We start from the raw sequence: 15,677 nt of genomic DNA, 5'->3' as shown, positions 1-15,677 counted from the left end.
AATTCTTTTTCACTCAACGCACAATTAAACTCTGGAATTTGTTGCCAGAGGATGTGGTTAGTGCAGTTAGTGTAGCTGGGTTCAAAAAAAGGTTTGGATACGTTCTTGGAGGAGAAGTCCATTAATAGCTATTAATCAAGTTTACTTAGGGAATAGCCACTGCTATTAATTGCATCAGTAGCATGGGATCTTCCTAGTGTTTGGGTAATTGCCAGGTTCTTGTGGCCTGGTTTGGCCTCTGTTGGAAACAGGATGCTGGGCTTGATGGACCCTTGGTCTGACCCAGCATGGCAAGTTCTTATGTTCTTATCTGGACTTTAGGAAAACTAACTTTGTTAAAAGGGGGGAGTTCCTCAAAGAGTCGTCAGATGAATGGAAAAATCTAGGGGATAGTCACAATGAATATGCATGAGATAAATTTGCATATACTGCATCTCCAAGGTATGCATATTCATTGTAGATATTCTGAAAACCTGACTGGCTGTGGGGTCCACAGGACGGGTTTGGGAAGCCCTGGAAGCTATGATTTAGGCTGCAAAACCCCACGGGTGAGGAATAGTATTTGAGGTGAAATTCTCCCATGCACAAAACAAGGGCGGGATCTGGGGGTGATCGTGTCAGATGATCTTAAGGTGGCCAAACAGATGGATAAGGAGGCAGCAAAAACCAGAAAGCTGCTTGGCTGCAGAGGGAGAGGACTGGTCAGCAGAAAAAGGGAGGTGACACTGCCCCTGTACGGGTCCCTGGTGAGACCTCACTGGGAATACTGAGCACAGTTCTGGAGATTGCACCTTCAAATGGATATAAACAGGATGGAGTCGGGCCAGAGGGGGCTGCTGAAATGGTCAGAGGCCTTTGTTCTAAAACATAGGGGGACAGACTTAAAGATCTAAACTTGTACACCCCAGAGGAAAGGGGAGATATGATGGAGACATTCAAATATCTCAAAGGTTTCCTTGCACAGGAGGTGAGCCTTTGTTCATGGAAAGGAGGATCTAGAACAGGGATGGCAAACTCCAGGCCTCAAGTGCCACAGACAGGCCAGGTTTTCAGGATATCTACAATGAATATGCATGAGATAAATTTGCAAACAGTGGAGGCAGTACATGCAAATCTTTCTCATGCATATTCATTATTCTGTAAACCTGGCCTGTTTGTGGCACTTGAGGACTGGAGTTCACAATCCCTGCTCTAGAATGAGGGTGAAATGGGGCAGACTCAGGTTTAATCTTAGGAAATATTTCTGTACAGAGAGGGTGGTGGATGCATGGAACGGCCTCCCCATGGAGGTGGTGGAGACAAGCACAGGATCTGAATTCAGGAATGCATGGGACATGCACAGGGGATCTCTGAGGGGGAGGAAGGGACTCTACAGAGAGGGTGGTGGATGCATGGAACGGCCTCCCCATGGAGGTGCTGGAGACAAGCACAGGATCTGAATTCCAGAGAGCATGGGATAAACACGGGGCTCTCTGAGGAAGTAAAGGGAGTTGTAAAGATAAATTAGTTGGCTGGATCTGCCGTATGGTCTTTCTGCCATCATGGTTCTAGGCGTGGGTGAGAGAAGCTTGCTTTGATGCTGTACCTACGAAGTGGAGAACTTCACTTTGCACTGATGCCACTCTGGCACCTCTGTTCTGGTTTTCTTTTTATCCTCACGTACTTTCAACTGGTTGGATATTCAGGACATGTGCAATGACTATTTAAGTAAGATATTTGCAAACAGTAGTGGCTGAAGAAGTGAGTGTTCTGCTCATCCCTGGGAGGTTAAGTAACATTCACAAGGTCACACACTGAGTGATGTTCATGGGATTTGTGCTGCCACTGGCTCTCTCTCATCTACCTGAAAAAGTACATTCATTTCATTTATTAAAATTTATTAATCGCTTAACACAAAATAGGTCTAAGCGATTTACAATAAAACATACATAAAACAATTCCATTCGCTTGGAAGAAGCAGCAGAGTAAAATAGTCCATGTTTTATTATGGTACATGGAAAGCACTGGCCTGATGATGTTTTTGTAACTAAGCAGGAGCCGGCAATTTTCATGCAAGAACAAGCAAAGGAAACAGTGCAAGCAGCGACAGGGTAAAAGGCACCACAAGATTTCACCTGAACAAGCAACTGGCAGAAAGATAACCCAAAGCCTGCAGCCAAAGGAGGCCTACCCTGCACTGCTAGGAACTGCTGCTTCTCCTGCCCTTCTTCCAGCTCCCTCACAGGTCACTGCTTACCAAACCTATCCTGGGGACCCCACTGCCAGTTGGGTTTTCACAATGAATATGCATGAAATAAATTTGCATGCCATAGAGATTCAGTACAAAAGAACATAAGATGTGCTATACTGGGTCAGACAAAGGGTCCATCAAGCCCACTATCCTGTCTCAAACAGTGGCTAATCCAAGTCACAAGTACCTGGCAAATAATCCCATGCTACTAATGCCAGCAACAAGCAGTGGCTATTCCCTCTTAAAAGCAGGTTATGGACTTCTCCTCCAGGAGCTTATCCAAACCTTTTTTAAACTCAGCTACACTAACAGCTTTCACCACATCCTCTGGCAATGAATTCCAGAGCTTAATCAAGTTAAAAGAATTTTCTCCAATTTGTTTTAAATGTGCTACTTGCTAACTTCATGGAGTACCCCCTAGTCCTTGTGTTATCTGAAAGAGTTAAGTAACGGTTTCACATTTACCAAAGTCCTTTCATGGTTCTGTGGACTTCTATCATATGCCCCCTCAGCCATCTCTTCTCCAAGCTGAACACCCTAACCTCTTTAGCCTTTCCTCATAGGGGAGCCAATCCATGCCCTTTATACAAATTTATCTCATGCACATTTAATGTCTATATCCTAAACCCAACTTGTTGTGGCAGCCTGGGCATAGGTTTGGAAGCCCTGGTCTAAGATCTTCCACAGAATATATAACACCATGCACCCGGATAAAGCAGTGCCCTATTTCAGCTTAGTGAGCCTGCTTAGTAATATTAGTGTTTGCGTTCTGCACTTCAGAAGGAGACATTGACTCTGCCAGGATCAGTGTTGCATACTGTAACTTCCTTTTAAAAACAGCGAGCGAGGGCAGTTCTTATCCAGAGCTCTGGCTCAGCCGTAAGAGCTCTGGTCTCACTTTAGTTCTAAATGTCAGATCCTATCCTGCGAAGGGTTTTGGTTGCTCCCATGCAAGGAAGCTGCTTTTGTTTCCTGACTTAGGCACTCCGTTTCTCTTTCTTCCCAGAACTGAGCCTTTCCTCGTGTGCTCGGGCCTGTGCGTGATTCTGAGATCCTTCGGTTAACATGAAACCAAACGGTCGTGCACTGCAGCCTGCCGCGAGGGAGGGAGGGAGGGAGCTCGGCGATGTTTCTCTGGAAGCTTTACAACAATCTAGAACAGGCTGCTGTCGGACCCTTTACGGGAATCAGCAATCCTCCTTACTGGGGACCGCTGGGAGGAGCAGTGCTGCTTTGGTGACATTTTCTAAGCTAGATACACACAAAGAAGGGATACATTTACAACATCCCACTCCCAAACCGAAGAAGAAGCACAGGGCTGCATAGAGAGAACTCGAAGTGCAAAGCAGCTCCTACGGGAAGGGACAGGCCCTTTTCCTAAAGGGTACTGAGCCCCATCTTCCCCTTGCTCTGTAGAGAATTAGCAGGCCAGCGGGCTCTGCTTCAGGGAGATGAGGACCGAGCGCATTCGTGACACATCCTTGGCCTGCTTGCTACTCTTTGGGTTGAAGTCACACAGGCGAGCCACCTTCTCCCATTCTGAGCCTGGTTCCTCATCTTTGGAGTCTGAGATGAAATTCTCATCCGATGCCCTGAAAACCAGAAGGGAAAGTAAAGAGGCTGCATTACTGTTAATCTTAAAGGGGCGGGGCGGGCAGACCTGAGCATTCAAATCTGGCGGAGTTTGTGTTCAGTGGGAATCGGCTACCTGACTGCAGGGGTGCACACAAGCTTATCGCACACCTGGAGACTTGTGCTCTTATACCACACAGCTCTGGAAGGCATCAATGCATCTATTCAGCCCCTGCTGTGGGCCAGTGCCAGACACAGACCTGAATTTCAGGGCAACAACGTGCAGATCACCCAGGGCTGAGTCTCTGCAGGTGCTCCCTGAGGATTCATGCTGGCTATATCCTGTTTGACTACGCATGAACTTACCCAAGTTCTAATTATTGCACTCACTTTTCAGCCAATCGATAAGTCTAAAGGCACAACACAAGGATAATGCAACTGGCTTTTAGCATGTGCTGGTCAGGTTAAACAAGACCTGTATCTCAAACATTAAAACAATACAGCAGGACGTACACGTGCAGTGAGAAGCAGTGTTAGACAAAAGAGAAAAAAAAGAACGTACACATAGCCAATCACATCAGCGTTAGGCTGCTGGTAAAAAGCCTTATCAGCGATCCTAGAGAAGTCGTGAGCAGGCAGGCAGAGGGTTTAAAAGAGATGGGAGAGGAAGAGAGAGAGAGAGAGAGTTAAATTCAGCGTAGTGCACTTTTTTGGACAGTTATACAAAGCAAGAGAGGTAAGACTCCAGAGTAAGCAATTGGATTAATCCTGCCAAGAGAAGACCAAGCTTAGATCAAATTCATAGACTTTGAGGTCTATAGTTTCCTGGAACCCATTTTAAACATCAGTGTTACATTGGCAACCTTCCAATCTTCAGGTACAATGGATGATTTTAATAAGTTACAAATTACTGCAATTTCATTTTTTGTTCTTTTAGAATGCTGAGGTGCACACCATCTGATCCAGGTGATTTGCTACTCTAGTTTTTCAATCTGCCCTATTAAATCTTCCAGGTTAACCATAATTTGTTTCAGCTTTTCTGAATCATCACCCTTAAATACTGTTTCGGGCCTGGGTATCTCCTCAACATCCTTTTCAGTAAACAGTAAAACAATTCATTTAGTCTTTCTACGATGCCCTTATCTTCCCTAAGTGCTCCTTTATTCCCTCAATCATCTAACAGTCCAACTATCTCCCTCACAGGCTTCCTTCCAAGTATATTTTAAAAATGTTTATTATGAGTTTTTGCCTCTATGGCCAGCTTCTTTTCAAATTTTCTCTTAGCTTGCCTTATTAATGTTTTTACATCTTTTCTGCTTGTTTCTATTTTCTTCAGATATATTCTTTTTCCAATTTTTAGAAGTTTTTTGAGCTAAAATAGCCTCTTTCACTTCACCCTTTAACCATGCTGGCAAGCATTTTGCCTCCCTTCCACCTTTTTTAATGTGTGGAATACATTTGGACTGGGCTTCCAAGAATGTTTAAAAAAACCATGACCACACCTGATGTAAAACGTTTAACCTTTGTAGCTGCATATTTCAGCTTTTTTTTTTTTTTAAACTATTTTCCTCATTTTATCAAAGTCTCCCTTTTGAAAGTTTAATGTTAGAGTGGTAGATTTATTTAATGTCCTCCCTCCAGTCAAGTCAAATCTGATCGCATTAGGATCACTGTTCCTTCTACAAATTGGGTTTCATTTCCCTGTGTGCACTATCTTCTTTGATGCAAATCAATTTTATGCTCACAGCAACCCAATCCTTAGAGAGAACACTGGCTAAGTCCATCCCTTAAAATAAGCACCTAAATTACTAACGGCAGTTACAATAAAATGTATATGAAAAAATATTTTCTGCATGAACATTTAAAATCGCTTTCTGCATACAAGTGAAATTAATAAGAGAAAATTTATGTAAAATAGAAATGAGGAAGAAATGACCACAATGCCCTAAAAGCCGATAAGTACTATCATTTTCACAGCAAAAATTAGTTACACAAGAATTGAACCCTTAAAATACAGACAGGACCCTTACCAAGTACAGAGTAGAAAGCCCAGAAGGTATAAATCGAAATGTGCCATCAAAAGCTGTACTGAAAGCAGAAACCAAACTGCATTATGCAGTGCAAGAACAGAAAGCCAAAAGCATCATCATTCCTTGCAAAACATCAAGCAATAAACCATTCATAATATTAAAACCATGCGAATAAAAAGAACATCAAAACAGCCAATGAACATCCAATAATTTAAAAAAACTTTCATAAATTCATTCTCATATTTCCCAATCACCAATAAAATATTTCAAAACAGCAAACATGTCAAACACCCCCCAAAAATTAAAACTAATAAAGATTTAAAAATCTGCTCTCCATATCTGAGCTCTTTTGCTTTCCAGTCATCCTGAGACTGTCATGGATTGGGGGAGGTAGGACCCCACAAAATGTTATCTTCTCTCTCACACACACAAAATAACATTCATTTTCTCACATAGACAGGCTCTCTCTCCCCCCTCACAGACATTGTGAGTGTATGCGCACGCCTGCCTTTGAGGTTCTCATAGACACACACTCACGCTCTCAGAGATACACACAAGAAGGCTCTCAATCTCTCTCAGGCACACACACAAGCAAGCTCACAATCTCTCATAGGTACACACACATGCAGCAATCTCGCTCTCACTCTCACAGGCACACATACAAGCAGGCTCCCGCTCTCATTCTCTCTCTCTCTCTCTCTCTCTCAAGCAGGCTCCCGCTCTCATTCTCTCTCTCTCTCTCTCTCTCTCTCTCTCTCTCAAGCAGGATCCCACTCTCATTCTCTCACACAAGCAGGCTCCCGCTCTCATTCTCTCTCTCTCTCTCACAAGCAGGCTCCCGCTCTCATTCTCTCTCTCTCTCTCTCTCTCTCACAAGCAGGCTCCCAGTTTCTCACATGCAGTTGTGCCTCTGCTCAATCTTTGCCCCGCTGGCTCGGGCTCTGGAAATAGCCTGCCGCCCGGTCTCTCTTGTTCATTTGGGTCCCACCGGTCTGGGTTCTAGCGGCGGCCGCAGCAGCTGGATCTCTCTCTTTTGTTTTGGTTCCGGCAGTGGCCTGCAGGTGCATCTCTATTTTTTCACTCGGGCCCCGCTGGCGGCCCTCAGCTAGATCTTTAACTTCGGTGCCACTGGTCTGAGCTCTGGCAGCGGCCTGCAGCCATGACATTTTTTTTCACTTGGGCCCTGCCAGCCTGGGGTCCGGCAGTGACCCTCAGCCCGTTTTTCTCCTTTCACTTCGGGCTGTGGTGGGATGAGCTCTACCACTGCCCCCGCCAGCTTTCCTGTGCTGGGAGGGAAAAGTTGGGTGTGGCCATGCACGAACGCAGCTTATAGCGAACACTGTTACCGAGTGGCTCCACTACCATTACTTCTCACACCAAATGCTGCGTTCCACTAAGAATTAGGCCTAAAATGGCCCCTTCCGTCTGTTCCCTGAAGCAGTCCTATCTGAGTACGCTGCTGTTCAGCAGAACTAAGGCAGGTCTGACAGGTGCGCAACGTTACCTGGGCAGCTCTGAATACATGTGCACACCGGCTGAAGGTGTGCCCTGCCCCTGGCCTGCATTCAATGATGCCCCTTTTTCTGTGCACAAAATGTATACCTTGGGCAAGTGGGAAACGCTTTTGTGCGCCTGACTCAAGTTCCACAAGCTAAAGCTGCTGAATATCAACCAATTGACTGCTCAAGGTTTTATGGCTCATGCCTCAGTTTTTCTACTCCATCTGATGGCCTAAGCTACTGCAAATGTTACTGTCAACTGCAAAGATAAATTGTTCTCCTTAACTGCTCTACACCATCACTTGTGAAAATACTGAACAGAACCAGCCCCAGAACTGATATCCCCTTCCCTTGGAGGGAACTCCAGTTACTACCACCCTCAGTCTACCATTCAGCCAGTTCTAGCCCAATGTCGAAGTTTTCTTGAAATCCAAATAAACTACATCCGGGGCTCCTGATCTTCAAAGAAATTGAGATTCGTCATATCTGATCTTTCTCCAGTAAAACTGCTGCATTCAAGATCCTCCATTACGTTTCCTCCTTCAGTACTGGTTCAGTTTATTCTCCACCGGCCTGTAGTTACCAATCTCCACTCGTGTAGGGAGCCATGTGCCCTCCTGCAGTCTCTGACCGAACAGACCCTTCAGTGGAGCTGTCATTGCTATCATGTAAGGTGCAGGGAATGCAATGCTCCCTTGGGGTCTGCAGCGCGGCTTCTCACGTGCAGACATCTCGGGCACATTTCTCAATGTGAGTGAGCCTAATCTGCTCTGTGCTTGTTTGAATGACAGAACAACTCACCCCATTTGGCTGTAGGGCAATCCTGAGCTTAGTTTATAGTTTTGCTGGGGGTTTTTTATTGATACTATATTTTATAGTTGCATTTTTAGGTGTTATATACCACTTTGTTATAAATACAAATTTTGGGATCAGCTAATAATGAGCCTTGTATTACACAATATGGAACTCTTTCCAAATTGTTCTTTCATTGCATTTGCTTCCTGCAGAAACGGGACAGCAGCGGCCTTATGGCTCCCTTGATGATCCTTCCTCAGAACCTTTCGCTGATACCTGAAATCAATGGGGAATGACAGCTAAGGGAGCAGGATACTCGTAAGGTCAGCTCTCTTGGGAAGTAACGTTTACTACTGTCCCTTGTGTCCCCACTGTTGTCCAGCCCTCACTTTCAAATTAAGCAAGCCTGGCCTTTAACCCACAATTAACACAAGCAGGTCTCTTATACCGGCTGATCTCATAGGCACCTCGCATTACAGCCAGATCTGACAGCAATGGCACAGCAAAAGCCCAGTGTGAGGCACAAGTGAGTGGGTGTGGCAGGAGGTCACGGTACCAGCACAGCCTTACGCGTTGCAGGCATGACTGCACCGTAAGACTCGTAATGCAGCACGCAGTAAAACATGCTGGCTCGGACCAAACGGTGCTTGAGATTCACGATGAATATTCATGAGATGTATTTGCATGCACTGCCTGCATTGTAAGCAAATCTCTCTCATACATATTCATTGTGGTGATCCTGAAAGCCTGACGGGCTGGGTTGAGAACCTCTGGGTACACTTGGGACTGAGATGGAGGGCAGTGGAATTAATGGGGATGGACCGAGTGGATGAATCACAACTGTGCCCATTTGGTCTGCATCTGCTGCGTTATTCTGAGTCCCTGCTTCCTTCTCCCAAGTCGCCACAACACACCTGTTGCTGGCCTTTGTTTTCTCCATCTGCTCATTCTGGCGAATGTGCCATTCCTCCAAATCTTTCTTGGCCTTTTCCCTCCACTCCTGCTCAGTCACCTTTGAAGCTGCATCTAAAATCACGAGAGAAAAGTTACAATGCAAGCGCTGCTAGTGCCTCGCAGCTCCCTGCCATCCCACCGTAAGCCCTCTTGTTCTAAACTGCAGCCTGTAGCCGTTTCCTTTCTGCCCCCAGCTTGGCTAAAGGGCTGTAGGTACCAACTCCTTACCCAGCTCCTCCAAGCGCTTCTTCTGCTCTTCTCTCCACCTGCGAATACTCTCAGGCTCCTGGGCTTGTGCTATGATTGAATAGCCATCACCCAGCGGATCGTTCTCCTGCAGAGAGCACACAACAGACTTAGGATTCACCATTAAACTCTATCCGTACCTGGGCCTGCTCCTAAAACGCTTCCTGGTGTCCCTGGGGCCAGAGCAGCAAGGACGTCATCAAATATTGCAAACTCTATCACACTTAATACAGCAGACAGCGTATCAGACCTCTGGGATGCTGCCTAGTATAGATCTTCTCCGATAACCTACAATACAACTGCATTTATATATCATTTAAAAACTAAATAACTGTTCACAGTAGAATGGTGCTTGAACCTCTCCACGGGACTGCTAATAAACTGCAGCCAGATGACAGTCACAGAGGCAGAGATCATCACCGACCCTGTGAAAAATGCCCAGTCTCTTAGATACGTATTTTACACTTATAGAAGTTCATGGCAAGAAACTAAGGTAAAAGTGAAACGTCTAACAACTGATCAAGTGCAGCGAGTCCCCAGACAGTGCAGCGCGTCAGTGTCTCAGGCAGATGCAGTGCGCGACTGTCTCTACTGCAGGGTTAATACAGAAACCTGGAACACAGTCCATCCAGCTCCTCCTTTTTTAGATGCATCACCTCAGGGCTTCACTTGTAGACACAGCACAGGCCTGGGATAAATGTCTTTGCAAACTGTGCGCATGAAGCATCCCCAGAAGAAAGGGAGGTAGGAAAACCTCTCTCAACCAGCTGCAGTTAGAGAGGTTGCCACCACTTAAAAGAAAACTACAATTGTCTCTGTAAAGTGTCCATTCCTGGTACAATTTGGGTTCTTCTGCCTTTTCTTTCCAGGGCAAATGAGGTCTGATTAAAGGCAGAGAGAGACTAATCAAAGGTGGACTGTACAGGACTGTAGCTAGGATTATACAGCAGTGAGCAGTGGTGCATTCTGGGGCTTGGAGTCCTCTGTGCAGGGAAGCACAGTACTTCTATTTATTTGCATTTAGCTCCTGCCCTTTCATGATGATTTCCTCAGAAATTTGTTTTCATCAATGTGCTACAAATAGATAGATTGTCACTACAAAAGTAAAATGACTTCACACTCACTTAAATATCCAGTCAGCTCTTGAAGATACAGCAGAGTTATTCAGACAAATTCTGGGGCCACAATGGCCTCGTCAAATACCTTGCTGTGACTCTCAGCCCAGAGCACAAAGAACAGAATGGGGCCTTGTGATTCAGAGCTGCCTGCAGCCGAGCTGGCTTACAGAGTGACTGTGCCACACGTGTCCCCCATCGTGCCTCGCCCCAGGAAACTTATTTATGTGTTTTACACACATCACAGTGAGCTGGAAAAATCAAAAGGTGCATAGCAACATGTACAGACAGTATATAAGCCAGGAAATCCAGCACAAGGATTCACACGTATGACAGCAAATGGAATAAACAGTGGGAATATGTGAAGGGACTTGGTTAATCTCTTTTTCATTTGAGTTGTATATTGAGATGCTTATAATATTTGGTGACATTTAAATAATGATGCTACAAATATACAACTGGCTTAGAATGTACTTTTTAAAAAAACAGTATTCAAACTCACCGGGAAAAGGTCTCCATTCACTGGTGTGGTGACCAGGTCCCCAAAACCAACTGGAAACGAGAGGTAAAGATAGAAGCATTAACGGGGAGCAGCAGCCAGCGCACATATAGATTGAATCAGGGCCTGACATAAGAAGTGCCTCACTGGGTCAGTCCAAGGCCCGCTGAGCCCAGCATCCTCTCTCCAGTCAGGCTCCCAGAACAGCTCCATTTCTTGGTTCTCACTCCCACGGGTGGTAATGGCCTTCCCAAGTGTTACAGACGTTTTCAATTTCCTTTTAAAGCCCGCTATGCTTGTCGCCTTCACCTCATTCCAGAGGGACAAAGTACTTTCTGAGATCTGTTGTTAGGTTCATGCAGTGTCCCCATGTTTTAGCTAAAGGGGAAGTAACTATCCTTCCTTTAGCCATTCTACCCCACTCCTGATTCTATCGACCTCTATCCTGTCCCCTCTCAGCCGTCTCTTTTCCAGGCTGAAGAGCCCTCGCCTGCATATTCCATCCCCTTTATCATTTTTTTGTCACCCTCCTTTGCACCTTTTCTAATTCCACTAATTTTTTCTTTTTTCTTTTTAGATGGGGCAACCAGAACTGCATACAATAGTCAAAGCACAGTTGCACCATGGCTCAGTACAGAGGCCAAATACTATTTGTTGTATTCTCCGTTCCTTTTTGCTTCATTCCTAACCTTCTCTTTGCTTGGCTGAGGATTTCAATGTATTGTCCATTTACAGGAAAGAAGGCTGTGAGCCCTGCTCTGTTCCCTCTTGCTGTGGATACAGGGAAGGTGCCTGCGAGGTGCTGGCACTGTGTGAGTGAGGACTGTGCATAGATACTCTTGTAATCATCAGCAGTCCGATAATTTCACCCTGGGTGCAAGTACCAGCACTGCCGAGCCCCCCTCAGATCCCCCCCCCCCAAATTGTGTCTTTTCACCTGCTCCTCAATGAAATGCAAGCACACAAATCATCTATTCAGAGGAAGTTACCATACAGGTCCACCAAGCCCAGCATCCTGTTTCCAACAGTGGCCAATCCAGGCTACAAGTACCTGGCAATTACCCAAACACTAAGTACATCCCATGCTGCTAATAGCAGTGGCTATTCCTAAGTCAGGTTGACTAATAACAGTTTATGATCTTCTCCTTCAGGAACTTGTACAAACCTTCTTTAACCCAGCTACACTAACTGCATCCTCTGGCAACAAATTCCAGAGCTTTATTGTGCGTTGAGTGAAAAAGAATTTTCTCCAATTTGTTTTAAATGTGCTGCTTGCTAACTTCATGTCCCTATGTAACCTATGTCCCTTTGCCTCGCTTCCCACCACATCCAGGCTCTAAAGAGTTAACAACTCTGCCAAGTTTGTGGAAACTCTCTCTCTCTCTCTCTCTTCAGCAGCAGCCCAGCTCTGGGAGATAAGTGAACAGTCCTCACACTCCACTGCTCTGGGCAGATACCTGGGGTGTGGCAGTCCAGTCATTACAGAAAGCAGGACATGGCTAAGTACAGAGATTTCTTCAGCTCCTGGTAAAACCTGCAATAACTGCAAAGAAAAAAAACACGAACTGTATGGTGCGATTTTTATTTTGTATTGTACTGCCCTATTAATGTTGAATCAGAAATGCATGTGCCGGTCATCTTCATGCAGCCACTGTAGGTGCACAAGGTGTAGCTACACTAAACCACACCGAAAACATCAAAACAGGATGAAACAAAGGGAAAAAAAAGAAGATTAAAGACCAGCACAAGGCAGGCTGGAGCCGAGCACTGTAAACTGATGCAATTTCCTTCCAGCCTTAAGCAGGATATTATCGACCTGCAAGACGTTTCATGGTTTAAATTATCCAAAAATAATTGACAAATATCGCTCAGCCTCTAACCTAGTATTCTTGTCCAAGGTGGTGGAAAAAGATGAGTGCAACATCCTACACCAGTACAAAACCAGCTTCAGAAAAGGCCATGGCACGACTCTGTCCCGCTGGCCATCACCACCACTATCCGCATGCACGCAGACCAAGGAAGCCATGCCTTCCTTATCAGACTCGATTTTTCTGCTGCTTTTGACACTGTCGGTCACCAACTCCTGATCAGATGCTTAAGGGATACTGGCATCAAAGACAGTGCCCTGAAATAATTTGATTCATTGCTTGTTAAACCCAATCTATGCCATGGGCCAGCAAACCATCCAGACCTAGAGATCTCAGCTGTGGCGTGCCTTAGGGCTTGGCTCTCTTCCCAGTCCTTTTCAATATTCACATCCTAAGAAGGGAATGGCAAGTAAAATAATGGATGTCATAATGCCTTTGTATCTCTCCAGGGTGAGACCACACCTTGAATACTGTGTGCAATTCTGGTCGCTGCATCTCAAAAAGGATATAGTTGCGATGGAGAAGGTACAGAGAAGGGCAACCAAAATGATAAAGGGGATGGAACGGCTCCCCTATGAGGAAAGGCTGAAGAGGTTAGGGCTGTTCAGCTTGGAGAAGAGATGACTGAGGGGGGGATATGATAGAGGTGTTTAAGATCATGAGAGGTCTTGAATGGGTAAATGTGACTCGGTTATTTACTCTCTCAGATAATAGGACTAGGGGGCACTCCATGAAGTTAGCAAGTAGCTCATTTGAAAAAAAAAATTTTTATTTAGCGCATAGTTAAGCTCTGGCATTCACTGCCAGAGGATGTGGTTACAGCAATTAGTGTAACTGGGTTTAAAAAAAGGTTTGGAAAAATTCCTAATCCATAAACTGCTATTATGGTAATTAATAAGCAATAGTAGCTTGAGATCTATTTAATGTTTGGGTACTTGTGACTTGAATTAGCCACTGTTAGAAAGAGGATACTGGGCTTCATGGACCCTTGTTCTGACCCAGTATGGCATGTCTTATGTTCTATTTACGACCTCATCCACTCTTTTAACGTTGAATGCCACCTATTTCCTGATGGCAACAAACTGTGCCTTCGAATGGGGTCTGACTAAACTACTGCAAATTTCAAGGACTGTCTTACAGTAGTAGCCCAATGGCTTAGCGGCCAGAAACTTAAGCTAAACCCCTCCAAATCAGGGCTGTCCCCTGCAGTCGTGACCTTCCATCAGTACCAAGCATCAAAACCTTACCAGAGAATCTCACATTGTGAAGGGGGTGAGGATTTCTATTCGTCACCTGCACCAGATCCGACAATTGCATCACAGCCTCGCTATTGTAATGCATGCAGCTCCCTGTTTAATGGCCTCACCCACTACAGTAGGAAGCTGTTCCTGCTGCTATAGCAAGCACCCACCACACAAAAAGCAATGTCCCACCGACTGCACTGCTCCCGGGACAGCATGTAAAGCGCTTCTTGGAATAAGCAAGCATATACCGTACAGTCTGGCCTCCTCCTGCCTTCCCAGCAGCTGCTTCTTTCCTCTCCTCTGGCCTGTACTAGACTTCCTGCTTTTAGCTGTTCTGCAGCAAAATTGTGGAATAAAGCAGCACTATCCCTGCTACCTCTCAGGGTGGGCAGTGCGAGGCTGTTCAGCAGAGACCCCAGCCCTTCCCATTAAGGGTCTGACGTTATATCCCCTGGCTCCCCAGTGCTATTCCGGCTGCAAATGTGATCCCTGCTGTCAACTATTGCAAATGCAATTTGTGTGACTGTAATGCACCTTGAGGCCATGGCACAGGAGATGCCTACAAATAAATAAAACAATGCGGGGCAGCCGGAGAGGGACCCGTGCAAGCTCCGTTTTAGCACAAAAGGCTCTGCCCAGGGAGCTGGGCGCGGTGTAAGCGACGCGGGCCCGCGCCACTGCAGTGGGCAGTGCCCGGGGCTGCCCACTCACCGGGCTCCGGCGGCTCGGCCCGCTCGATGCCGGCGATCTCGCTCTCCTGCTGGGCCAGGAAGGCGGCGGCGGGGTCCTCCTCCGCCTCGCCGGGAGCGCCGCTCTCCGAGGACGACGAGAAGAAGCCGAAGTCCTCAGCCATGCTGCCGGGCTCGGGACTTCCTGTGCAGCGGGCCGGGCGCCTGTAGGGGGCGCCCGAGGCGCTCAGCTCCCACCGCAGAGCGCAGGCCGAGCTGGCAGCCGGGGCACAAATCATATGGCTAGGACTGGGCAGGTCAAATTGGAGGAGGAGATGGCATAGCCAAGCAAGAGAGACGTCCTGCGAGAAGCAAAATGCGCTGAATCCTCAGGGACAGAAATGCCATGTGCGATTATAGCACTGGGAGAATAATACCATCCGCCTGGCCAGGATGAAGAAGCAGCCAGTGAATGCAAATAAACTGGCAACCCCAAAGTAATGGGAGCTTTCAATATCTCATCTGGAAAATGCCAGGCATAAACGCCTGCTTCATGGAGCAGCTGGTTCTGCAGGGGCTGTTATTTCACACCCAGTCCTCACCAGAACGCACAATCTGGGTCAAGGCCTAAAGGTAATGAGGCCATGTAGCAAAAGGAATCAATACGAAATACATTTCAAACTCTTTAATATTTTCATTCAAAATGCATTTCTAAACAGAAGGGGGAAAAAAAGCTTAGAGCATACACAAACAAAAATATAAAGGTAGAGTAAAATACAATGTAAAGATGCTTTCTTTACCAGGAGCATGCATGTCCCTCCCCTCAATAATGCAAACAAATTTGACATAAATCACTGAAAGGAAGATATTAAATAAAACTACCAGACAAGCATTGATCCAGCGCAACTCACTGCTTCAATGGCAGGGGGGGGATGAAGAAAAGAGGAATTATATTCA

General features: G+C 46.0%; 1 protein-coding gene across 2 annotated transcripts; it reads right to left on the bottom strand.

Annotated features, from left to right (window-relative positions):
* Positions 1-2,548: 2,548 nt before the first annotated feature.
* Positions 2,549-14,985, bottom strand: CLTB (clathrin light chain B). Of its 2 annotated transcripts, XM_029583834.1 has the most exons (6): positions 14,764-14,985; positions 10,944-10,993; positions 9,309-9,414; positions 9,041-9,152; positions 4,365-4,418; positions 2,549-3,822 (listed from the first exon to the last, which is right to left on the bottom strand). In XM_029583834.1, exons 1-6 carry the CDS (start codon positions 14,903-14,905, stop codon positions 3,651-3,653), a joined length of 636 nt encoding a protein of 211 aa, XP_029439694.1. In that variant the 5' UTR covers positions 14,906-14,985; the 3' UTR covers positions 2,549-3,650. The 2 variants fall into 2 exon arrangements, with proteins under 2 accessions (XP_029439694.1, XP_029439695.1); XM_029583835.1 differs by lacking the exon at positions 4,365-4,418 and having other exon boundaries at positions 14,764-14,959.
* Positions 14,986-15,677: the final 692 nt, after the last annotated feature.

The sequence above is a fragment of the Rhinatrema bivittatum genome, chromosome 18, assembly GCF_901001135.1.
Source record: "Rhinatrema bivittatum chromosome 18, aRhiBiv1.1, whole genome shotgun sequence".
Lineage (NCBI taxonomy): Eukaryota > Metazoa > Chordata > Amphibia > Gymnophiona > Rhinatrematidae > Rhinatrema > Rhinatrema bivittatum.
This window is presented reverse-complemented; position numbering and strand designations above follow the sequence as displayed.

Bases quoted from the DNA above. Each gene is read 5' to 3' on its own strand.
- CLTB (XM_029583834.1), bottom strand. From the start codon at position 14,905: ATGGCTGAGGACTTCGGCTTCTTCTCGTCGTCCTCGGAGAGCGGCGCT. The intron at 4,419-9,040 runs GTGTGTTGTGGC...CGACTTCTCTAG, and splicing joins AAAACAAAGGCCAGCAACAG to GATCGCTGATAAGGCTTTTT. The intron at 3,823-4,364 runs GTACGTTCTTTT...TCTGGTTTTCAG, and splicing joins GCTGATGTGATTGGCTATGT to GGCATCGGATGAGAATTTCA.